The sequence below is a fragment of the Lissotriton helveticus genome, chromosome 1_2 (assembly GCF_964261635.1).
Source record: "Lissotriton helveticus chromosome 1_2, aLisHel1.1, whole genome shotgun sequence".
In the NCBI taxonomy this organism is placed as follows: Eukaryota; Metazoa; Chordata; class Amphibia; order Caudata; family Salamandridae; genus Lissotriton; species Lissotriton helveticus.
Genome location: NC_136058.1, coordinates 59707710 through 59734145, shown reverse-complemented (window position 1 = coordinate 59734145; position 26436 = coordinate 59707710). Strand labels below are relative to the sequence as shown.

The 26436-nt window shown below is 42.9% G+C and overlaps 1 protein-coding gene across 2 annotated transcripts in view; it reads right to left on the bottom strand.

The window, feature by feature from the left end:
• Positions 1-26436, bottom strand: part of ANKRD13C (ankyrin repeat domain 13C) — a 394963-nt gene that overhangs the window by 75948 nt on the left and 292579 nt on the right. For both annotated transcript variants that reach the window (XM_078668732.1, XM_078668741.1), the window contains exon 11: positions 221-319. In XM_078668732.1, the coding sequence (XP_078524858.1) occupies positions 221-319 (99 nt within the window). The remainder of the gene's footprint in view (positions 1-220; positions 320-26436) is intronic.

Sequence of the window (26436 nt, the reverse complement as noted above, 5' to 3'; positions counted from 1 at the left end):
TTCTGAAAAAAGAGATCTGTGGTAAAATTGCTTTGGGGGTTTGTTGTAACTTTAACTTAGACAAGTAAATTAGCTACATTAATGTTTTAATGCTATATGATGGCATTATGTTTAAGCTGTATTTCCCTTTATTGATGAGTGCACCAAACAATCATACTACTAACAAACAAATAAAAAAATCACTTCCTAAAAAAAACATTTATATGGGCGACAGACTTACGATTCAATTCCTAGGGGAAATTCTTGACTCATGGCGATTGTTGCTTTGAATGTTTTTTTACTTTCTTTGCAGACCAGTTCCCTGCCCAGGTGAGGAGCTCTAAGGAAAGACAACATGAAAGCACAAATATATGAAAACCAATTCTTTTCCATACTGAATTTACAATAGTATAGTGGAATACAAAACAAACTAGGATACTGTACTCTGTATAGATGTGGAAAAGCGAAGGGATCTAGTCACTTCACTAAATATCAAACTACTCACTTGTCAATTGTAATTGGTAATTAAATCATATCGTTTTCTAAAATATTCCTATGACTTATGTTTTAATGTACATATCAGACTTTAAACCAGCCACTGAAGTTTGATTAAAGTATTTGTACTCTGTCCTGCAGCCTCTTCATTCATACTTATGGGACATCTTTCTCTGTTGATGATGGTCATGAAGAATATGATGCGACACTAGTAAGAGACACAAGAACGTGAGGCCTCCACATGCCAATTTGGGCCCCACAAGCCAATTTCTTCACATACCAGCCTAACCTTTAAAACCATAGTATTAAACTGAACAGACAAAATGGTGAACGAGTTCTGTGACTGGAGAAGGATGAACCACTTAAGAGTACTAGATATAATAATGTGAATAAACCATAAATTGCTTACCTTTAACTGTGGTTCAAGGATTAACAAGATTTATAATAATCCTTATTTTGAGTTGAAAATCCATGGTTACAAATGTAACAGTTTCACTACAGTGGGACATCTCTTTTTTTAAATTTTATCTTTACTGTCATGTTTCCTGTGTACTGGATTGAGGCCTAATCCTGGTCCTCAAAAAAGGCATCTTATACTTATTGGGGTACCCTTAAATGCATGTGAAAGCCATATACCACATATGGAGTACCAGTTCGAAATAACTTTATTTTCTCCATCACTATTGATTGTTCAAAGATTCACACACTTAAGAGTAGACTAATACAAGGAATGTGCCTGGAATGTGGAAACGAAGTCAGTCAAACTCTAGTTTTTCATTTGCCATTCGCACCAAAGCATTAATGCTTAGTGAAGGCATGCACTGCTCTCTACAACAATGTTTAACATATCTTGGTATGTCTGGCTTTTCTGTTTTCAGTAGGTGCATGGCACGATAGATCGTATGATTCATTGCTTTGAAACAGTCTTTCCTTGAAGGAGGCCATACTCTCGAAAACGACCGGTAGTACATCTATCTGAAATGCTTGCTGTGTCAATGTAATATATTAGGACTCCAGACACCTAATATGAACTAATCCCTTAGATGTGGGTACTAGCTATGACAAAGCCAGGGATACTATTAACTTGATGGGAGATTTAAAAAATATATATATTTTCAGCACATATGATTAACATAAATACCATAGCAACACCTTTATCATCTCTATTGTTCATACATTATGGTTTTACATGATCTTACATTTTTTCTCCCTTACTCAGCTACCAGCCTATTCCATGCTTGTGTCTATTGCATTTCATCTGGTTCAGAAAGAACCCATTCACTCAAATGTTCGATTAATTGGCCCCATAATTCCTTTTGTCTGGAGGTTGCCGGAAGTACTTCAGCATTTAGTTCCGGGTTCATCCTACAGTATACCATGGCTTGGACCCAGTGCTTGTGCTTAGGAGCAGATCTTTTCCCTCTATACATCGCTACCTGTCTTTTGGGCAGTAACAGCGCTACTGCTACTCATTTGGGTATTGCCCTTTCAAATTCGGAATCAGGCCTAATAAGCACACGTGGGTTATATTTGATCTCCTCTGAGGTCATAGATCTCAGGTCTTGAACCACAGTTTCCTAGTAGTTCCTTATAAATACACAATCCCATACCAGATGTACAAAATCTGCTTCTTCCCTCCCACATCCCTGAAATAAATCATTGTCTTTGAGACCATACTTGTACAGTCTAGCTGGTGTAGAATATATTTGCTATATATATATATATATATATATATATATATATATATATATATATATATATTACCTACTGGCGGTCGCCAGTAGGTATATATAGTTAGGATTTTTTCTCTATGGGTTTTTTGAAAATTCTATGTCTAATAACTTTGGCGTTTGTGGACGGAATTGGCTGAAATTTTCAGGAAAATGGCACATTTTGTTTCTGAGCAGCCCTTGAAAATTTGGGGGGGGTTCGTCAAGGGGGGGCCGAGAAAAAAGGGGGGTCCCAAAACGTGTTTTTAACATTGAGTTTTCCATAGGGCGGTTGGCCTCACTTTTAGCCCGAACGGCTGAATGGATTTGCACGAAACTTGGCAAAATTGTAGGGACTGGTAGCCCGATGTGCCTTTTGTAGGTCTCAATATATGTGCTCCAGTGGATTTTGAGAAATTAACGTTTAAAAAAAGATATATATCTGTAACAGCGGACCGGGCAGCGCACTGGTTCGCGGACTTTTCGCGCAACGGAGCTTTGTGAAGCGAAGCTGATTGGTTCTCCGGCGTCTGTCAACATTCCAAACAGTCCGTAGCGGCCGCCATCTTGTCTCTCGGTAGGATCGAGAGACAAGAGGAGGTCAAAACAAAGGGGGAAATAACTATAAGGGGGCATAGTAGATCCTCGCTGACCCCCTAGGTTTGATGTGGAGGTTTTAAAAGGGCCCCGCGGGGCAAAAAAAAAACAAAATAATAATAATCGAACGGCTGAATGGATTTGCACGAAACTTGGCAAAATATTAGGGACTGGTAGCCCGATGTGCCTTTGCTAGGTCTCAATATATGTGCTCCAGTGGATTTTGAGAAATTAACGTTCAAAAAAAGATATATATCTGTAACAGCGCTCCGCTTCGCGTACTTTTCGCGTTACGGAGCTTTGCGAAGCTGATTGGTTCTCCGGCGTCTGTCAACATTCCAAACAGTCCGTAGCGGCCGCCATCTTGTCCCTCGGTAGGATTGAGAGACAAGAGGAGGCCAAAGCGAAGGGGGAAATGACCATAAGGGGGCATAGTAGATCCTTCCTGACCTCTTAGGTTTGATGTACCATTTTGCCAAGTTTGGTGTAATTCCGTTCAGCCATTCAGGCTGTAGACGTATGTAAATGTCCTATGGAAAATTGCATGGGGAAAACACATTTGAAAGTGTTGAAATTTAGAACCAATTAAAATGTTACTTTGGTTTTGTATTTGTGTGTGATGAAAGTTAATTGGTTATGTATATATGTCAAATGAGAGGAAACCACAGCCATTTTGTGATACTACTGTCTGAGGTACATTTGTGAGGAATTTTTGGTGGTGAATTTCTGGTGTTTGATTTACACAGTACTAACACTTCTGCTACTTTTAAAAAGGTGAGTTGTTAATTTGTAAGGGGAACTATGTTGTACACTTGAAGATAATTTGAAAAATGTTTTCTGTTATTTATTTGCAGTCCTTCTGTTATACTAAATACTTGATAAAGTTAGTTTTATATTATGTATTACTAAAAACGATAAATGAAAGTGATTATTTTTTTCTGCAATTTACAGCAAGCAATTTCAAAATAAAATGGCTCACAATGAAGAGACCGTGGCAATTTCTTTTGAATTGTCCAACACATTGATTGAAATTGAGAGCACCAATAATGAAATATTGTCACAAGGAGGACATGACTTGTATGATTCCATTAGATTGATTGAAATGGACAGCACCAAGAATGAAATATTGTCACAAGGAGATGACTTGAATGATTCCACTACATTGATTGAAATTGAGAGCACCAATAATGAAATATTGTCACAAGGAGGAGATGGCTTGTATGATTCCATTAGATTGATTATAATGGACAGCACCAATAATGAAATATTGTCACAAGGAGGAGATGACTTGAATGATTCCACTACATTGATTGAAATTGAGAGCACCAATAATGAAATATTGTCACGAGGAGATGACTTGAATGATTCCACTACATTGATTGAAATTGACAGCACCAATAATGAAATATTGTCACAAGGAGGAGATGACTTGAATGATTTTTTTGATCAATCTCTTGATGGCGAATTTATCGAGTGTTTGGAGACCATAGAGTTACAAGAATCATCATTGGAGACTTTTAATGAGGACATTGCTGATGAGGACATGTTACTAGTTCTTTCAAATTTAGAAAATTCTGAAGAATAAATTTATATTTAGAAATCAAAAATTGTTTGAGACATTATTCATTTTTATTTTTAATTCATGAGGTTGTAGCGAAGTGATTGTAGTATAAAATGAGACTTATAGTATAGAGTGCAACATTTTTATGTTACATGGTAAGTTTACTCATATTTACTTCCCTTCTGCCACTATATTATCTCCAATGTGTATTTGACATGTCTTCTTCATCTCCGGCCTCCTTTCTCTCACTGTGTGTCTCCGATGCATCTTATCGCTGGTATTTTGTGTAATTACAGAAGAGAGTAAAATAAAATAGTTCGGAACGTGAAAAGGGGGCAAAGTAGAGTACTCCTCACCCCCTAGGCCTTTTTAGGCGGTCCCAAAAGGATCAGTTTCTGCTTTCCTGAGAGATTATGGTATGAGTTCCATATACCACAATAACTTGCATTACAACATGCAAGATATCTATCTCCTATTACCAACTTTTGGAGATATTCGCGCTAAGCGCGAATATCTCCAAAAAGTAACACCTGCCCTGAGCAGTTCTTAGCCATGTTATCCAATGGGAGGTGGATAACATGGCTAAGAGCATTAGCTCGGTAATGCATGAATATCGCTGAGTTTTTAGCGATATTCATGCATTGCGGCCGTTTATTATCGCATTTGCGATAAACCTTGATAATAGTAAGGTTTATCTTCGATAATTTCTGACGATGCTTAGTGGTAAAAAATTGGTTGGTAAGCATCGTTAGCGATAAATATCGCTTAACTTTGGTAATATGCCCCAACGTCTGTTAACGTTCGATTCGAAGGAAATGAGGAAGTGTTGAAAAACATTGTCTGCGCCATCTTGCCTTTTTTGAAATGCCACACTTTTGTCGTGCACGGCAGCCATTTTAGGTGTCTTGACCAGACCCACTCTCTGCACGCTGTCGATTCGTAGCATGGCTCCTCACCCACGCAAGCATCTTCCCTAGGCACTGGTCACCACCGCTCTCTGTCTTATGCATGGGCAATAAACCTCCCCCCATCTGCGCTGCTCTTCCCTGAGAATCACACTGTGCCCGCCCGACACCTCCCTTTCGCCCTATTCACTACCGCACCCTCTGACACTCCTCTTTCTCTGTGTCCGATTGTCCAGGCTATCAGCTAGCCCTGCAGATGTAGTTTATGGCCCCAGCTGTAAAGAATCACCCCTCTTCAAAGGAGTTATAGTAGATCAAGGCCCACACTCGATGAGATCCGTCACACCACACGTGTTCCTACTATCTGAAAACCATCCTGTATTGTGATTGGGGAGGGGACCGAGCCTGAAGCGGAAGATTCCAGGAATGACTCTTTGTACATCAAAGTTTTTACAATTATGTGTCACATTAAAAATATATAGCACTCCAACAAAGTAGTAGGAATATAAAACTTTAATAACATATAAATATATACAACAAAACAAAAACAGTAAAAACATTTAAACAACGAAGAGACCGTGGCAATTTCTTTTTAATTATCCAATAGATTTATTGAAATTGACAGCACCAATAATGAAATATTCTTGTCAGTAGCGGTCTGTTGTGCGAATAGTTCCAAGGCAGCAGAACGCGCTGAAATCTAGATGGCACGAAAGTGATGTCTAGTAAGTTGCCGCCCAGCAAAAAACGGCGTGGGGCGCCGCGGGGGTGAGTGAGTCCAGTAGGCACCACAGCTATTCTTACCGGCATTGCAGAATTACTGCTGGGGACAATGCCTGTGCTGTAGCAGGGTCACAGCAGAAACAAAAAGGATTCTGTTGAAGATGTTGTTGGTTTTCAATTTGAAAACAGTTCTGGTGTCAACTGCTATGCTAATGTAGTGGTTAATGTTTTGTTTTCTCTAGAAAATGTAAAAGAGGGGGAGGCAGTCCAAAGTTCCGTTAAAAGGGCAAAGGAAAGGATCGGTGGTTTGAACTATCAGTCAAAAAGGGGAGGGGGTGCAATAATTTTTCCTACCGGGTCACACTGTGCTTTCACCGGAAGTGAGGTCTGCAGGATTCTAGTAATTCAAAGTGAGGCTGGCGCCAGCATGGGAGCGCCGACGTCCCGCGGATACAGTTTCGTCACTCCACGGGCGATCATGGCAGTCATTCCCCATCGGGGGTCGGAGACTCCCGCGGCTCCTCTAGAATCTTCAAGGTCGTGGAGGACTACGGTGGTGGAGTCAACCAGTGACCGGGCCATTTCTTTATGCTGGGCCCGCTCTTGCCAGGTCGACCGCCATTTTGAGAGTTCGGCAGCTACCGGCGATCGCGGGGTCACATGAGCGGACGGGCTCCACCCTGCCGGGCGAGACGTTGCAGCATGGCCACAGTGGAAGAACCGTTTTCCGGGCGCCTGGAGCGCTGAGGGTGCAGCTGGGAAGTCTCCTCCTGGGGAGGCGGGAGAGGCCTGTTCGCACCGTCTCTCCCTCCCAGTGCACCCCACGGCGTCTCGCTTGAGATTTGTTATGGCCGGACCAGGCGATGAGGACGAGGGGGGGGTCGGAGGCATGTGCAAGACATCCCCCCCCAGTGTTGTCGCAGCCATTATAAAAGAAAGAAGTGTCCCGTCCGTCTTCGGGCCGGGCTTCCGGTGGATGTCGGCCGGACGCCCCTGGCTCTGGCCCCATGAACGGGTTTCTTGGTTTATCGGCTGCAGCCGGATCCCGTCGGCCTCGGCCCCCCGACCGTTGGTGGTCGGACCGGAAGAGCATGTGGCGGGACTACCTGCAACTCTCAAGGGCCACCGCGGCCGGACTGGGAGAGAGAGGGGAGGGTCGAGGAGACATTCCCCCCCCCTGCAACTGTTCAGCGTTGTAAAGGCAATCTCCTGGCCGGGTCCCGCTGGCCTCGGCCTCTCCTTCGGCTACACCCTACGTTAGGATCTCCTGGCCGAGGCGTGGCAGCAGGACCTGCCTTATATGGGCTGCTCCCGGCTGGGCGTAGCCGGAACCCTGCCCCACCTTGGAAGTTTCCAGAGTGGGGGTGGATGTTCTACTGACTTGCATTTTCCCTAGTCTATCGATTTTTTTGGCGTGGCAGGCGGTGGGACAGCGAGGGGTGATTTGGTTTCTCTTACTGTTTTTCTGGTCTCTCACCACTGGCATATTTTAACGTTTTCTTGTTTCTAGGACATTAATAGGTTTTATCATTACGTTATGTTATCGTTTCTTTGTTCGTTGTTTAATAAAAGTTCATGTTCATCAGTGGCCTACTGATTTTCGTTTTCCTATTTTTTTCTTTCCAGGTTGTTTCATGGTAAAGTTTCTGTTAACAGGATACAGTGATCACTTCGTTATTATTGCATATGTCCTTTTCACTAGGGGTGCTCTCTGGTCGGGCCAGATGACGTATCTCTAGTAAATGGTCCGGGTGAAAAAGGTGCATCAATCAGTGGGGAGTAGATAGGCATGACAGATTACAACGGGGGAGAACGGTCCGCATTACGTACCCTTTCACTACTTGCAAAGATTTTCCTACGTTTATTTGCAAACAGGGAATACCTCCAAAAAGAACTAATTCCCAAACAGTCAATGTTCGGACAATCAATCAATCAATGAGGAATGAAATAGGTACGACGTGTTAAAGGCTTGCGTTACCTACCCTTCACTATCTGCAAAGGGAGATAGAATATTCCTATTCTTCCTCGTTTGCAGGTAGAGAAGATCCTTAAGAGAATTAACTTCGAACAATTCAATGCTCGATTGAAACAATCAACAAGGGGTACTGTGAACACAAATGAACGCCGCTTATATACATACGCATTGCTATTTTCAACAGGTTGTTCCTAATGTTTCTATTTTAGCGAGGTCAAAAGAGATCCCATTAGTGGCCTACTGATTTTGCTCGATTCCTTTTGTTTTTTTACACGATTTTTCGCTATCTGCAAAGACTAAACAGAGTATTGCGACTCTGTGCTTGTTTGTAAATAGAGAATGAACCAAAGAGAACAATCAATCAAATGGAGAGAGAAGCAGGCACGACGGATTACAAAGGGGGCAAAGGGCTGAGTTAACTACCCTTCACTATCTGCAAAGAGAGAGTACTCCTAATAGAAATGAGGGGTGGGGGGCAGCAATCAAAGCAGATCAGTGTGCATAAACACGAAAATGTTTTTACTTACCACGTACTTGACATTCGACAGCTTATGATATTTGCTATTAAAAAACCATTGAAATTCACTGAAAAAACCATAGGTTATAGACCATATATAGTTAGGAATTAGCATTTACAAAACCTTGAAAATTCACTGAAAAAACCATAGGTTATAGACCATATATAGTTAGGAATTAGCATTTACAAAACCTTGAAAATTCACTGAAAAAACCATAGGTTATAGACCATATATAGTTAGGAATTAGCATTTAAAAAACCTTATTTTACTCACACAAAACCATTGAAATTCCATATATAGTTAGTTGCACTAACTATATATCGCGCACCCGCAATCCACTGCTGATGATGTCACATATTACATCATTCATGACATGGTCAGTGACATCACTGATGACATCTCAAATGACATCACTGATGACATCTCATTTGACATCAATGACCACATCACTGATGATATCATTCATGTGACAATACAATGCATCTCCTCACACTTTAATATAACCTCTGTTACACCCAGTGTTAAATACAGAGTATAATTTTTGAAACCATTGACACACCAATACTAGTTACTACATACGCACTCAGTGATTCCTATGTTTACACACACATTCACTCATTTACCCATACAATCATTCATACATACAATCACTCATCTTTACAACACTATCATATGCACTCATACACCTATACAGACTCTCACACTCTGTCACTCATCCATGGAGTTACTCACACACCTAGTCAGTCCTGTAAAGAATCAATCACACTTCCATTTTCTAATCTATACAGTTAAACATAGAGCACCTTACATTTTGAAACATATACTAACACATAATTACTCTCTTATACAATCATTGATACAAGTACACATTGATCTGCACAGAGTCACACACCTCCCAGCCAGCCACACACACACTCAGTCTCCCATACAAATACTTGGGCAATCAATCAATAACCCATATAGTTACTCATATAGCTACTGATCAACACATGCAGCAGTTTACAGAACAACAGACATAATGATGCACAAATTAAGACAGTTTAGTCACTAACCCATGCACTCAGTGAGACACATTTAATCACTCACTCATACAGTCAGTCACGCACCTACTAAATCCTTCATCCAGACACTTCTACATCTACTCATTCTTCAATATGTAAAACATATTTAAACTTTTCAGAAACACACAGTCACTGGATGATGTCATCAGTGATGTCACTGACCATGTCATGAATGATGTAATATGTGACATCATCAGCAGTGGATTGCGGGTGCGCGATATATAGTTAGTGCAACTAACTATATATGGAATTTCAATGGTTTTGTGTGAGTAAAATAAGGTTTTTTAAATGCTAATTCCTAACTATATATGGTCTATAACCTATGGTTTTTTCAGTGAATTTTCAAGGTTTTGTAAATGCTAATTCCTAACTATATATGGTCTATAACCTATGGTTTTTTCAGTGAATTTTCAAGGTTTTGTAAATGCTAATTCCTAACTATATATGGTCTATAACCTATGGTTTTTTCAGTGAATATATATATATATATATACAAAATGAATAATACATAAATTACAGTTGGATGTTAATAACTCTGTCAAACCACAATATAACTCCCATTCCTCCAGTGTTATCCGAGGGACTAACACTTCATTCCAGTGCTCGAGGGCTCTAATGGGTGTTTGTAGATTCTCCTCCAGAGCCGTCTTGTATAGGTTGGTGACTAACTGACACTGTGTGGGGCTGGCAAGAAGGTTCCTCTGGAAATTAAGGGTACAGTCCCTGCATAGCCGAACAAAGTCAATAATATAAATGATTGTGAATAGTGGCGTTTTGTTCTGTATATAATGTAAATTTTCAGTGGTTAAAAATGACCCCTTTGGATATACATCACTCATCTGGTCTACTCCTGCCTGTTCTAATACCGATGTGATCCGTGTTCTTGTGTAACTGATAGGGCTGGGTGGTGCCCCATGGGGACTGGTGGAGCATATAATGGGAGTTTGCTAGCTCTGGCATCCAAAGCCTGCCAAGCGGTAGTGGTGCAGTGTATGGTGTTCATCTCGGTGCGCGGTATTCCACTTCTCTCATGTGGTAGCATGCATTAGAGTGGTGTGGGCATCTCTCACTTCTACGGTTAAATGTGGTGTATATATATATATGTGGGGGATACACCAATAATGCGCAAAATGTGTCTGCACGCAGAGGCAATATAAATACTGATCTGGTACATTGAACCCTTGCCGTTTGAAGGACATAGTTATTACTTTCCATTTAATGCTGGGTTGTTTCCCGGACCATATTAGCCTTATCAGATGAGTGCGTAGTGTGTTAAAAAGGAAGCCAGGTAATACAAAGGTTATATTAATCAACAAATAGAGAAATCGTGGGAGAACTATCATTTTAATGAGAGTTATCCTGTCCACTAGTGACAGTGGCATTCTAATACATCTCGCAATCTGATTCTCCAATAAGTAATTGCCCTGCCATAATCTTCCGGCATTGTCAACTCTGGATCCCTCTGTATCCATATTCATAAGTATTTCACTGGGTCAGTGGACCATTCTAGGGGGTAATCTAGTGCGTGTGGTGAGGTATGTAGTGTCAGGGGTAGTATCGGCGATTTCGACCGGTTTATACTAAGCACTGAATATTTTTCAAAGTGGATATATTCCTGTAGAATCGGGGTTCAGGTTCCCTGACATATAGGACCATGTTATACGCATATAGTGAAATATTTACGGGTCTCTGTCAAAAGCACAGTGCGGACGCCCCCCGTGCCTTTGTCCAGTGACACATGCCGTAGGTTCCAGAATTAATAAGAACAAAACAGGGGACATAGGGCAACCCTGCCTGGTACAACTATGAATAGATTGTGTCTCTGACGTATGCTCATCTATGTGCACCCTCACGTCTGGGTAGGTATACATCAGACCTATCCACTGTCGAAAATCCTCAGGAAGCCCCATTCCTTGCAGTATCTGGAAAATATAGTTCCATTCTACAGAATCACATACCTTAGCGGCATCTAACAATACCGCCGCAGCCTTGAGATCTGGATTGAGTTGATAGTGCGCGAAAATTGTATGCAAATTATGCGTAGTAGATCTGGTCGGTATAAACCCTGGTTGGTCCGGGAGGATGAATGGGCGTCAATAAGGGTTGTAATGTAGTTGCTAATATTCTCACTAGGATATTTAATTCTATATTAATGAGGGATAGAAGACGATAGGGCTCACAGCGTGTCTGTGGTTTGTCCGGTTTTGTTCCAGGCATTTATTAAGGCCTCATAAAGTGTGGGAGGATGGAGGCCCTTAACAAAGTTCTCTTTATTTATACATTTCTAATATATGTGGTGTTAATAGAGCCACAAATTCTTTGTAGAAATTTCTAATTAGTCCGTCTGGACTTCGTGCTTTTCTATTTGGCAAGGAGTGTATTGCCTCTCATATCTCCGCTTCTTCAATAGGTTGACAAAAATATTCCTTCTGTCCATTCGACAACCGCAAGAGCGCTATGTCCGATAGATAAGTATCCAAGCCCTCTATAACATCTAGCTCCCGGAAGGCATAAAGTAAAGTCCCTCATACAATTGTTTAAATTGTGCCAATATTCAAGATGAGTCATAATGATCGGCTCCATCTCCGTCAGTAATTTTAATTATGATATGTTGCCTCTTACCTGAGGTTATTCTATTAGATTGGTTATAACCAAGCCACCTTCCCTCTCCGTACGCTCTCGTGATGTGTTGACGGGCCACATACAGCACTTCCCTTTGCACCAGAGCTTATATTCAATTACTTGCTCTCTTAGTGTAGCTAGGGTGTTTGGACATTGCTTGGATTTGTAATCAGTTTCTAAGTGCTTAGGGTGTCTTCTAAGCTTTTTAGTTACATAGGATATCTTTTAATATTTCTGCTAATACAAATACCCCCTATTGTGGCCTTAAATGCCTCTCATAATGCGCTCGCTTCGCTTACTGAGCCCTTATTTATGTACAAATAATAGACAATGGCTTGACAAATCGTTTTCTTATACATCGGATCCAGTAGTGTCTGCCCTAAACCTCCATTTAAATTGCAGAGGTGTATATGATGGAAACTTAATATACAGTGTCAGCAGGTCGTGGCCAGAGAGTTCTTGCCAGATGTCACACCTGTCACTCAGGCATTTGCCCCCACTGTCGCGAACGTGTAATCCATGCAGGACCAGGTGCCATAGACTGATGAAGTGTGAGTACCCTCCAACCGGCCTGGGCTGCAGATTCTCCATAGGTCCACCATATTGAATTCCTCCAACCCCTTATAATTCAGGCTGTATGCCTGCTCTGTCCGCAGTGCAGAGCTAATTTTTCTTTACTTTGATCAAGACGTGTGTTTAGGTCCCACCCCATATTATTTCGAACCTTGGGAGAGCGCAGCACATTCCATAGGCCTACGTAAAATGCAGGATCATCTACATTCGGATCGTAAAGATTTACGATTGTGAGTGACATGATGTATAAACTGCCTTGGAGTATAGTATATCCACCTTGGTCATCTGTAATTGTATGTGTAACCACAAATGGTGGCCTTTTTAAATTGAAGTCAATACTCCTGTAGCGTCAGTAGAGTAAGTGGAGGCCAGTCAAATCTCTGCCCACTGGGTGCCCACCTTTGCATCTGTGCCCTTCGACAGGTGTGTTTCTTGGAGGAGCCAGATTTGAATATGTTGTCGATTGAGGTAGGCTATAACCGGCCTTATTTTCCTGGGGTCATTAAGACATCTTATATTCCAAGTTATAAGAGATATATTATCAATGTTACTGGATCTGTCGTTAATCATCTAGGTTCATGGATGGGACTTGAGCAGTTTGCAATGTGATCATGTATATGTCTGCTACGTCTGATGTCGGTGAGCTTTGATAATACTAATGGAAAACATAACTTTATCGCCAATCCACGCCCACCCACTTCAGCATCCCAATCATGCCCAAGACACGATCCCAAATAAACTAAGACAGCTTGCTATCAACAATACCAACAATTCCAAAACAGTCAGTATACTTAGCAGATCAGTCGGGGTACACCCTCGCAAGGGCTGCCAGATTCCCATTATCCCTCCTGTGGTGCGGAGGTGGCTGGGCATACTTGTTTGCCAGTTATGGTTGGTGGTGGCAGGAGATGGAGGACTAGTCCCGTTCATCACCTCCTGCCCAGTTTGTTAAATTTTTAGTCTCCTTTCCCAATAATTAATGCTCCCGGTCTGTATTACTTGTCGGAGTCCTCTCCTACTGTTCATTGGTTTCATTTTTGACATATGACTGACTTCAGGAAATCTTTGGCTGCCTTCGGAATTGCGCAGATCTTTTGTTGACTTTCATAATCGATCTTTAGGCGTGCGGGACAGAACATGACATACGGTATATTATCCTTCTGAAGTTGATGTTTTATGGGTAGGTATTCTCTCCTCGCTGTATGGACAGCCACAGTAAAGTCCGGGAAAAAAGATAACTGAAACCCCTTATAGTTGAGATCTTTCTTCTAACGCGCTAGGTGCAGCACCGTGTCTCGGCTGCGATAAAGGGGCGCAAGTTGGCCACCGGCAGAGGTTGCGCAATCAGTGCTCTACGAGCACAATCAACTACTAGTATGCTTGAAATGTTCTCTTGGCCAAAAAGCGTGGTGAGCATCTCACTTACTTGGCCTGGGAGTTCTCAGTGTTTGCACGGTTACATCTATTTTAGGCCGGCTTCTGTATAATGCCTACGTCAATCGGCCTGGGAGGTACTCCACCAATGTGACTCTCTCCCCCTTCAGTATGTGAGTCACGGTCTGCAGCACCAGGCCAAAATCACGTGGTGCATTTCACCCACTACAGTTTTATGATTATTTAAGTCATGCAGTTCTTCCGTGAGGAGATTGTTAGAGAAAATAATATTAGGAGATCAGCAACTCACCAGATCTTTGAAGAAAATATTGAAAACCCTTCTAAACTCGATAATGCCTGCAACTAACCAGCTCTGCTTTCAGATGCGAAAACCAGTAAACCTACTTTTTTTTATTTTTTATAAATCTTTTTATTAAACATACTCCACATAGGGGTACAATTCCACATAGGTTAATAACAGGAGGCGCAGCGAAATCAAGGCAAACAACTACAGTAGGATGTTTGGAAATCACAGGGAGGGGGATCATCACAATCAGGATCACAGGGGTGAGCACATATATTGCCTCGATATTCATTCCATGGAGCCCAAATCTTAGACCACTTTCTGGGACATCCCCGGGCTGCATACACTGTCTTTTCCATTAGCATACACCGATCGAGATCTCTCTTCCAATCCGCAACTTTAGGATCATGTGGCGCCCCCCCAGAGTTGGGCGATGTTTCTCTTAGCAATCATACAGCCCAGTGTGACCCATTGTATGGCGTATGCGTTGAGGTCAGTGGGTTTCCAGATGTTGAGGAGGCATCTAGGGGCCTCTGGCTTAATTTCAATTTCTAGTGTTTCGCTCATTGTTTCATGAATTTTGCGCCAGTACTCCTGGATTGGGTCGCAATGCCATATGATGTGTATGAACGTGCCGTTGTGGGTGCACACCCTCCTACAGGACCCGTCTGATGGACCACCTATGTGTGTCAATTGGGGGCCTGTGATGTAAATTCTATCTAATTTTTTTAGTTGCACCAGGCGGAGATGCGCTGGAATGGTAACAGTTTTGGGGGAGGAGACTGCCGTCTGCCAGTTTTCGTCATCTAATTCGATCCCATCTCCAAGCCATTTCTCTCGTAGGGACAGTAGGGGATCTTCTATGTTGTTAATGAGTTTTCAATAAGTCAAACAAATAGCCTTTTCAGGTAGGTGGCCATCGAGTAATCTGTCCTCTATTGGGGAATAATCTGGGGGGGAGGAGTCACAGGGCATTGCTGTGCCCAGTGCGTGTCAGATTTACAAATAACGAAAACGCTCCGACTCTGCCATTTTGTACTGTCGCTGAAGGGTGTCAAAGGTCTTCATGTCATTTTTGTCCCAAAGGTCTCTAATGTAGAAGATGCCAATTAGATCCCACCTATCAAATCCTTTGGAATTGCTCAAGTCACCCAGCCTCTGGGAGTCCCACAGGGGCGTGGCAAGAGTCAGTTTATTGCTCCAGCCTAATGATGTGGTCGCCGAATGCCAGATCTTGACTCTGTGGTTAGTGGGACCAGTACATGGATACCTGTTCAGTTTAGAGTATAGGGCTCGGTTGTAGGTTCCATTCGGGAGGATCCATCTGTACATGTTGAACCCCGGGTCGTCGGGCTGCCCATAGGTGCAATGGTTTATTGCTATTAGATGTGCTGCCCAATAGTATTTTTTGATGTTGGGCAAGGTGATGCCCCCATCATACCAGCTGATAAGTTTTGGTAAGGCGATATGTTGTCTCCCATCCCAAAGAAGGTCCCGCTGTAGCCCCTCTATTTCTCTGAAGTATGAGTTTGGGACAGGGTCGGCCGAGTTCTGGAGAGCATAGAGGAGTCGGGGCAGGGACATCATTTTAAAAATGGACGCCTTTCCCGAAAAAGAGAGTGGGAGTGATTTCCAGTTGGCAATATCACGTTTAAGCCTTTGCAGGGGGAGGAATAAGGTTGCGGGTGATTCGGAGTGAGCTATCAAGCGAGACGAATATAACCAGGTATTTGAATCCTTCTGAAACCATTGGGATGGGGCAATTTCAAGGGATCGGGGGTGGTCTTCACAGAGGACGTATAGGAGAGATTTCTGCCAATTGATACAAAACCCGGAGTATCTGCCAAAGATGGTCAGGATGTCAAATACAGCGATAAGGGACCGTTTGAGGGACGTAAGATATAGAAGGATGTCGTCAGCATATAGGGAGATACGATCCTACCAACCTGCCGACCACCGCATACAACAAATCATTACGTCCTGACGAATCCAAGCCGAGAAGGGCTCGAGGGCCAAGGCGAATAACAAGGGGGAGAGGGGACATTCCTGACGGGTCCCACGGCGAAGTAAAAAGGTTTCAGATTTTTTGTTATTGACAACTATCTGTGCCATAGGGAGGCTGTACAGCAAAGCGCACCCACCGGCTGAAACCTGTCCCAGACCCCAACTTTGCGAGCACAGCGAAGAGGTAGGGCTGTATCGAAAGCCATGGTGGCATCGAGGGAGACAATGACGGCATCTTCACGGATGGTTGGCGCCCTACCCAGGACCCCAAGGACTCTGCGCAGCTTCAAAGCAGTGCTTCTCCTGGGCATGAACCCCGATTGATCAGGGTGTACCAGACCACTTATCACCTTAAGCAGCCTGTTTGCAAGCACTTTGGCAAGATTTTAGGTTCAGCCTTAAGCAACAAAATAGGACGATAGGAGGCGCAGTCTGTTTTGGGTTTCCCTTCCTTATGAATTGCGACAATGGTTGCAATTCTTTGATCCCGGGGAAGTGACCAGAGTTCCAGGCTGTTTTCGAACATAGATTTCAGGTATGGGCTTAATTTGTCCGGATGGAGCTTGTAGAGTTCAATCGGGATACCGTTCGGGCCGAGAGCCTTGCAAGAGTGAAGCGCTCGGATTGCGGTCGCTATTTCATCAGCGGTGAGCGCACTGTCCATGAATGCCCGGTCACCGTCCGACAGCACTGGGAGGGTGATATCTCTTAGGAGTTCAGAAGAGTCCGCCTCGGAATATGGTTCAACGGAGCTGTAGACTTTGTGGAAGTGCATTGCAAAGTGGTTGACTATGTCTTGGGGATCGGTTATGGGGGACCCCTAAGCCCCAGTTAGTTCCGGGACAAGTCAACTGCCATGTTCCTTTTTGTCCAGCCAGGCGATTAATTTCCTCGCCTTATCTCTCCAGTCGTAAAGTCGGCCCAGTCTGCTTTGCCCCAGTAGCTTAGCACAGTTGGTAACCAGCGCCCTGTATTTGTCCTGTCGGACACGCAGTGTATGTAGCGCATCCGGTGACTGATCAGAATGAACGTCCTGCTCAAGCCGGTAAACCTCTTGCTCAACATCGGAGAAGTCTTTTAGCTTGTCTTTTTTGGATCCTGCTATAAGAGAGAGAGACCACCTCGGACCACCGTCTTAAAGGCTTCCCATAACATTTGCGGAGAGTCAGCAGTATGGTTGTTTTCTAAAAAGTAGTTGTCAATGGATTTGATCAGGTTTTTGCGTATTTTCGGGCTTTTTAGATACCAGGGGTTAATGGGGGCAACGTGTCCAGCCTGGGAGTGGTCGAGAACAATGTGGACCCAGAGGGGGGAGTGGTCAGAAATGCCCCTAGCTAGATGCCGTATCTTATGGATATTCGTAACCTGTGGGGCCGGGACAGTTATATAGTCCAAGCGAGATAGGCTGTTATGAGCCCCAGAATGGAAGGTGTGCTGAATGTTGTCATTGTGGTGCGTTCTCCAACCATCCACTAACCCCATCGCTTCCAAGAAGCTAGAGAAGGAGTGTGCAAACCTACTTTCTTGTAAACTTATTTAAACTGCAAACTATTCAAAGATTAAACAGTGCTCCCATCAGTGTTGTGGACACAAGGTTTAGTGCCTAGTAGTCTGCTTGCATCACTGGAAGGCATACTTTCAAAAAATACCCTCCATAATCCTGAACAAGGGTTGAAGAAAGGTAATCAGTCACGTGACAAGCAAGTCTTCTTGCTTTCTGTATGTAATGATAGGATCTTGATGAACCCTAATTGTTGAATGTCATTCGCCTGACATAACTAGAACAGCTGTAAGTCTACAAGGCACTGAGAGGTGATGGCACCGGTGACAAGTGTGTGCATCTCGCTGTGACTGCTTTAGGAGCGCCATACAGTCACCTTGCAAGCTATGTTAGCCACATTATGAGCCAAAAGAAAAAGTTACTTACCTTCGGTAACAATATTTCTGGTGGATACAAAACCTTTATACAGATTTCTCATCTTATGAATATGGTCTCCAGGTTTCAGAATTGTCCACAAAACGTATTACCAACAATGGGTTTAGGGTACAGCCTGATGGTTCAAGTAGCTCCATCTGTGACTTCTACTCTGGTGACATCACGTATAGAAGTGAACAGGCACAGACCAAAGCACTTATGTCAGTTCCTGATATTATTTCTGCTCCTCATCAAGTTGTGCAGAAAGGAATCTAAACAGCCACAACAGCAACATAAATTACATGTAACATTTTTGTATACTTTGGGATCATATTATTCACACCACTGGCTCGTTGGTAGAGGGGAAGAGGATTGAATAATGGGAATGTATATCCACTCGTAATCATTGATTTTTCTTCACACAGACCTCGAAAAGTAAATCCTGGCATTTGCAAGTAAAATGTTATCAGGTCGAGCTATTTTTAGCACCTACTAGTCCCATCTGGTGAGTATATTTAGGCTGGAAAAGAACAGGTGTTCTGTTCATTCAGAAAGTGAATGAGCAACAAAGATGCCATTAAATCTTGTTTTTATCTTGACACATTTACTGTCTGTTCAAGGAAAGAGGTCAAATGTCAGTTTGTCTTTTAACTAATCACTGCTTGGAAAATTAGGTTTATTTTTCTCTCTCTCTTACTAGAGTTGGAGGTTTTTGTCAAGTGAGCTGTCCGAAGAGGTCAGTTATTTTTCTCCGATACTGCAATGCATTCATTGTTGGTACACGTACAAAAAGTTGAATAATGATATAACGAATATGTGTGTTTTATAAGAATGCTTGTGCGCACTAAGATTCAGGCACGCATTTAGCTTGAAAGATATTACATTAACACAGAAAGGGAGAGACACTAGTACAGCACACAAACGTTTTAAATAGGTGGTTTAAACGCTGATAAACATAGCTAAAACAGGATGTGCGCCACTCACAACTCATTGTTTAGCTATTTTTCTCTAACACATAACATTTATATAAATAGCCTGTAAATAAATACTGCAAATATTTCAAAATATATCAGGAATTACAAAATCACATTTGTTTTATAATGAAGAAGTTTGATGCAAACACAGAGTTAAATAGGAGCAAAACAAAGCAGAACACTTTTGTTGGTGATTAGCAAGTGACACATTTTAGCAGAAACTTTATTTCCAAACATTATTGTTTGTACATTATATAGTGTTATCAGTAAAACCGCATGTCCGTGGGAAAGTTTGTGGCCATTTCAATGTAAAATCTGCTGATTACAAATGAGTTTGCTACCACTTCATGCTTTAGTTATGTATTTATTAACCCCTTGGTTGGTTGGTGGGGGGGGGGGGGGGGGGGGGGAGGTGTCGCGCGGCGCCACCCTGTTTGTGACGGAACCACTCCGTCACGATCCAAGGGCAGGCTGTGCTTATGACGGAGTGGTTTCGTCACGACTCCGCCCACTCACGAATTCGCCCGCACAGGCGGGGAATCCGTGCCGCGTGAGCGGAGCGGCATGACGGAACCACTCCGTCATTAGCAAAACGCCACCCGTGGCTCGTGAAGGAGTGGCTCAGTCACAGGCATGGAAGGGGTTAAAAGTGATGGTTTTTAAACCGGATTTGACAAACATTCCTGCCCCGCGCTCTGATGACAATGCTGTTAATGAACTAAGAGGCAAGTGGGGGACGTGTGTGTCCTGTGGCTAGATTGGTATGATATTTGGAAAGAAAGTTTAGTCTATCAAATCATACACAAGTTTTTTCTACAACAGACATGCTGAACCTGCACATTCGAAGGTACTCCTGTAGATAATGAAGAAAATGTCAGCTCAATATTTATTTATTTAAAGGTTTTATATAGCGCTAGCTAGACCCAGGGGTATCAGAGCGCTTTACAGCATCAAGATTAAGGCAATACAATAAATGTATTTGCACACGATCACACCATTTCTAACCAGCTTATGGGTCAAGAGCATTACAAATAGGTTGAGTAGATTATTTAAGTCACTAGACCTGCAGTTCCAAGTAACATTTCTATGATTGATTTTTCGAGGCCTGATACATCTTCAGACAGATTTCTCACCTTATGAGTCCCATTGCAGAACCTTTCTGAAAGGTGGGACTGAGTAACACAGGGTAACCAAGGAAATCATACAACACAGCTTGGGCAAAGAATCTGTCACTGTACGACTAACAGGCAGTAGTGCATTGTAAAAGTATTAAAAAACAAGGACCACGTAGTTGCTTCGTAGATGGAGGCATCCATGAAACCTCAGAAAAGAACTGTGGAAGCAGTCAGGGCTCTAATGGAATGCGCATGAATGCCCTCCTGAGGGTCCCTTCTTGACCAGCATAAAGCAGAATTTAAACCTCTGAGGAAGAAGTTGAATCAGGCAACAGTGCATCAACACGAAAGAAAATGCCATCAATAAAGTCAAAACAGAGTTAAAAGCCCACAGAGAAACTATCAATGGAGTCTGGGGGGGGGGGGGGGGGGGGGGGGGTCAAATAAAGCAAACCTTTCAGAAAACACACCATTAGAGGCAATATAAACACAGATGTTTCATCAGGCAAGCATAAGAAAGCAGATAGGGTAACTAGATACTTGACTATTGCCACTGCTATACCCTGTTGAGCAAGGGGCAACACAATCGCAAGACATCGGAAAGGTGAAATTTAAAGAGGTGGATCCCTTTTGATTTGCACCACTGAACAAACTTGGTCCAGCAGCCTGGGCAAATGGTTTGGTAGGAGGTTTCCTCACCAACAAGAAAACATCTTAAGCCTCAGGAGTTTAAATGAGATTGCTGAATCTCCACAAGTGCAGCCGCAGTGTTTGAGGGATGGGCTGGAGGATCTGATCACCCTTTCCAAAAGCAGGTCTTTGCACAGCAGAATAAGGGGCAAATTAATGCTGAAAACCAACATATCAGTATACCAGATCTTCCTTTCCCAGATTGGGACAATCACAATCAGCTGTGGTCAAACCTTCTGCACCTCACACGGTGCCCTTGAGGCAGGCGGGATCAGCTGAAATCTGTAGAGTAGGCTAGAGACCAGTGCATCTCCCAGGAAACTACCGCCGAGAGGAAGTGATGACACAAAACTGAGGGACCTTCTGTTCTGGTCCGTGGCAAACAGGTTTAGGAATGGAAATCCCAATCTGGAGAAGATCACTTCCATCACTTCAGGGTGTACTCCTACTCAAGGTTCTTCAGTGATAGTTTACAGAGCTTCCTCCCTCACAATGAGGGAGCCTGCTAGATGAGTTGGTACTGGGAATAATAGCCCATCAGTAAGCTAACTTCCACAGGTAAATTGCATCCCAACATAAGTGCCACAAACTCACATCACTCTGTCAGTTCATATAATAGACACTTGCGGTATTTGACAGAATGTGGATGCTAACTCAAGATATGGAAGGAAGAAAGGTCTTCAGATGAAAGATAGACCATTCACAGCTCAAGCACATTTATGTGTAGGTGCTGCTCCAACACAGACCAAGGGCCCTCACCATCATGTGACCCAGATGAACACCCAAGCCCAGTAATGGGTCATCCTTGACACAAACAGCATGCACAAGGTGCATGAGTTGCAGGATGGGGATTCAGGCTTGAATCAGACACATTACAATTATTGGCCAAATACCCATGATAATCAGAGCAGGAGGGAAGTCTTTGTCAAGGAGTACCTCAATAAAAGTCAGCCTCTCCGTGGGAGTGAGGTGGGACATTTGGACGCTGATGAGGAAGGCTGGATTGTGGAGAAGTTGCCAGCTGGAGATGTTCCTTAAGAGCGTCTATGACTCAGCCATGGCCAATCAGCCGGCAGAATGTGGAAATACGAGGACCACCAGCACCTTGGTAAAGATACATAGGGCAGTCGTCAGTCTGAACAGCAGGCCTGCAAACTGAAAATCTTGGTACCCTGGCGGGAATCCCAGTAACTCTAGAGGGCGGCAAGATTGGAAGATGAAAATAGGTTTCTTGGCATTCAAGAAGAACAATCAATCTCCAGAGCATGGCCAAAATGACTACGATGGGACAGCAATTCGAAGTTGTTTTTTGGATGATCAGGGTTAGAAAGCGGAGAACCCAAAATAGGCCTAAGGTTTCCAATCGTCTAGGGAAACAAGTAAAGAAACAAACCCTACCGGCCCCCGACTCTTCAAGAGGCACCACTTTTGTGGCTCCTTTTCTGCAGCACTGCAAGTACTTCTGCCTTCAAGATCAAAGTGTAAGTCACTTTCGGAAGGGAGGTGGTCCGGCAGGGACAAAAGGAAGGGATTGGCAGGGTCTCTAAAGACCAGCTTAATCACCCAGCAGTCTGCCGTCATAGTCTTCCAATTCGTGACAAAATGGAGATCCTCCCCAGCAAAAGGTGATACTGTGAGGGGGAGGAGATCAAAAGATTTTATAAGAATATAGTCCACATAGGACTGTGACAACTAGACTTGCAACTGATGACATTCATGGATCCAACCCGGTCTCGAAAGGAGCAATAAATCAAGTGAGGCATGTCTGCAGGTGGACATTGTTGTCCAGAGGTGTTAAATACGGTAGGGAAGATGGAATCTGTTTTACATCTTTCTCCAGTTCTCGCAAGGGCAGCTGAGCTCAACAGTCAATTAAAAATGTAATAAACAGCAAGGTATGCTCCTACTTCGTATTACACCAGTGGTGCACACTAGACAACTTCTGGCAGCGCGATCAAGGTACATCTTGCACTCAGCCAAATAGTTGGGTAAAAACTTGCTACCTTAACGGCACATCTATCATAAGCTGTACTCACTTCAAACTAAACCTACTTTTACGCATTAGAAATCTCTTGCACATTATTAATACGCCATGATTACAGGCCGTATAGTTGGCTAAGTGTTTGTAACTTCAACATAACATCCATATTCTCTCACCAAAACTTACATTAGATATTAACTAAAAACCTACAACACTCACATACACATAGAATTACATCAATGTCAGTTAATTGGCAAAGATGGCTCAAAACATAACAGCTATCCAAAGCCTAGAAATTGACAACCCAAGTAGAACAAAACAATCGACAAAGTCCTTTGGCATACACATCCATGCATTTTATAACCCATATAAATTCCTAAAACGACTTGGTTGGCAACCATTCAACATAATTTACACTAGACTATTCTGACCTCATTGAACACTAGTAGGTATGACTCACTTCTAAACGTTTCAAAACACACTGAATTACAGAAAACCTCCATATTCCGGGAGCAGTACAGAACCTTAAAAACGTTAGTAAGCATTAGCACAGCAAGGATGGTATGGGCCCAAGCCAAGCATGTGAAATGAGCCCCACTAGCTTTCAGTTCAGTTTGTAAAATATACATATTTGGAGAGAAAACGTTCTCAAAGCCCTTGGCCCCGGAGGCACTGCCACTTCTGCACCACCTCTTAGTAGGTATTATTTGATGCACATAACGTCTGTATACACCAAGTCTCCCATCTCCTTACACCTTTAAGACTCTAATTCCCTGGGCGGCCCCACCTTGGTTTCAATCACCTCCACCTCTCATTCCAAGAGCAACATCACTTTGGTTTCATTACTTCCACCTCTCAATCTGAGTGACATCACTTTGGTTTCCCAACACCTTTTCCTCTTAGTCTCTGGCTCCTATAATTTTAGTATTCTCTACCATTCACTTACATTCATCTTCTAGCTTGTTCAATCAAGCCGCTGCTATGTCTCAGTTTTCCTCTATGCCAATTTATTTTCAGCGCACTCAAGTGTGTTTCTTACTCTCAGTCCTTTCCCTTTTATTTAATTGATTTAGCCTCTTTTCCACCACTCTGCAAACTTTTTTTCCACATTCAGCTCTTCACTTATCCTGTGAAATCCCTGCCAAACCCATCTAACCTCCTTACCCACTTTGCACGTGGCAGCTCTATCACTCTCGCCCTTTCTTGTTTGACTCATGTTCTCACATGGCCACTCTCTTGTGACCTCCATCTCATACTTTTTTCTATTTTGACCACTCCTTTACTCACTCTCTCAATCCTTTTGTCCTTCACTTCCTTTCTCTTTTCTTTGTTCTATCTGGTTGTCACGTTTTCTTTTGGTTTATTTCCCAAGCTTTTTCAGTTCTGCTTATTCCACATCCTGCCTTTCGTTGCTATTTTGTCACTCTTTCACCCTTGATGTTGTATAGTTTTCACTTTAAGTACCACTTTTTTCTGTAACCATTTCGTACTCATTCTTCCCATCCCTTTCACCCTCCACCTCATAGTTTTATAACATTTTTGTTTCCCTCTTTCATTTCTCTTGCACATTCTATCGCCACTATCTTTTTAACGTAATTTAATAATTTCTCAACCCTCAAATGCTCTATGCTCTTCTCCTTTGCCTTCACACTCCCTTCTTTTTTCTCTGTCCCCAAGTTGAGTTATTTGCTGCTATTCATCCCCATCTGAACATAAAGTTAAATGAGGCCACGGATGTAATTTCGACATTAGTAGTAGCAAAAGAAAGAAACGGCAAAGATTAAACACATTTAGCGATCGTTGTACTTTCCTACTCTACCAGATAATGGGCTATTTTCGTTTCTTGCACTAAGGCACCCTTACTACTCCTGAGTGCAGGAGCAGAGCAAATTTCCATCACATAGAACCTGAACAACACAGAGCTGTGCTACAAGTCTCCCAGATACAAACCAGAAAACCATGCAAGCACCTGTGTGTGTGTACACACACACACACACACACACACAAAGTAATGGAAGCTTTCCAAACACAGAAAAGGCATAACATGCATCATTGTTGCACAAAGCACAAGTAGAACTGGAAGAAGCTGTACAGTCCACATGGGGAAAAAATAACAGTGGTCGGGTTCCTAACAAAACAGGTAGAGACTTGGAGTGGTGCTCGCATATCTTGCACAAAAAAAAAGAAAATCATGGGTAGCAGCTATACAAGTGTCTCTCACTGAATAGGTAAAGCATGGTAAGCAAGCAGCAGACCTACCCTCCCTCACAAAACAAGGATAGGATGGTAATAGCTATGCTGTCCTCCTTCACAAAAAACAGGTCGGGAAAGGTAGATGATACACAAGCCTACCTCAAAAAAGGTACAACTTGTGCAACAGTCAGAGGATAGGTGCATCAGCTGCCAAGTGATATCCAGTCCCAAGAACATAATGGTAAACAATACTACGAGTGCCCAAATGTGTAGCATGTTTGCTAAAAGGTAGGACTGTCTGAAGGTGTTGCTGGCTAATACGACATGGGGACAACTAGGTGTATATTAAGGCAATTCAAAAATGTTGAGGCACTCATCCTTAAATGTGATTTTACCTGCCATCCTGGGCACAGTTCGTGTCATAGTCGAGCCAGATGCAGCAGAGCTTTAGAACTGGGTAGAGGGCTTTGAGAAATTTAAAATATAGATTGCAAATGATTAAATAAATGCCATTTTAAAAATCTTTTCTTTTAATTGGAATTTATTAATAAGTGTGGAGGCCTTGTCAGTTGGGAAACTGCTATGCAAATGTTACAGTACAAGATGCGTTTGCATTGGGCATCATGGAGTGAGCAGAGGCTATGCAACTGCTGAAGGCAAGTTACTTTAGAACCTCTGCACAGACCACAAAATGAAACTGAAGGGGAATGTAAAACTTAGATTTTGCAGCATGGAGATTAGCATTGGAATAAGGTTATCAGGAAAGACACGGGTGTGTGTTGTAGGGCTTAAGGACACTAACAGCCTGTGCCACCCTGAAACAGGACCTCGGTGAGACCTTCTGTCAGCTGTCTTTCCCCTATTCTCCGGTTTTCAGGCAAGAGTCCCTAAATGAGAACATGTAAGCAAGCCATGTGGCATACATACTCAACATTATTCTGCAGTTGACATACAGTGGACTTTCTTGCAATTAGGTATTGGACACCACCCCACCTCGGTGGGGCTGCACAGTTATAGGCAGGGCACAAGTCCTAAAAAAGGAAGTGGGGGGACGCTGACGTCACGACAGGAAGTGACGTCACGAAAGGTGGCTTGCACCATCAGACTCATTGCCTCCTCTCGCTCACCCCTTAGATGCGATTGCATCAGAGAAGCCATCGCGTGAGCA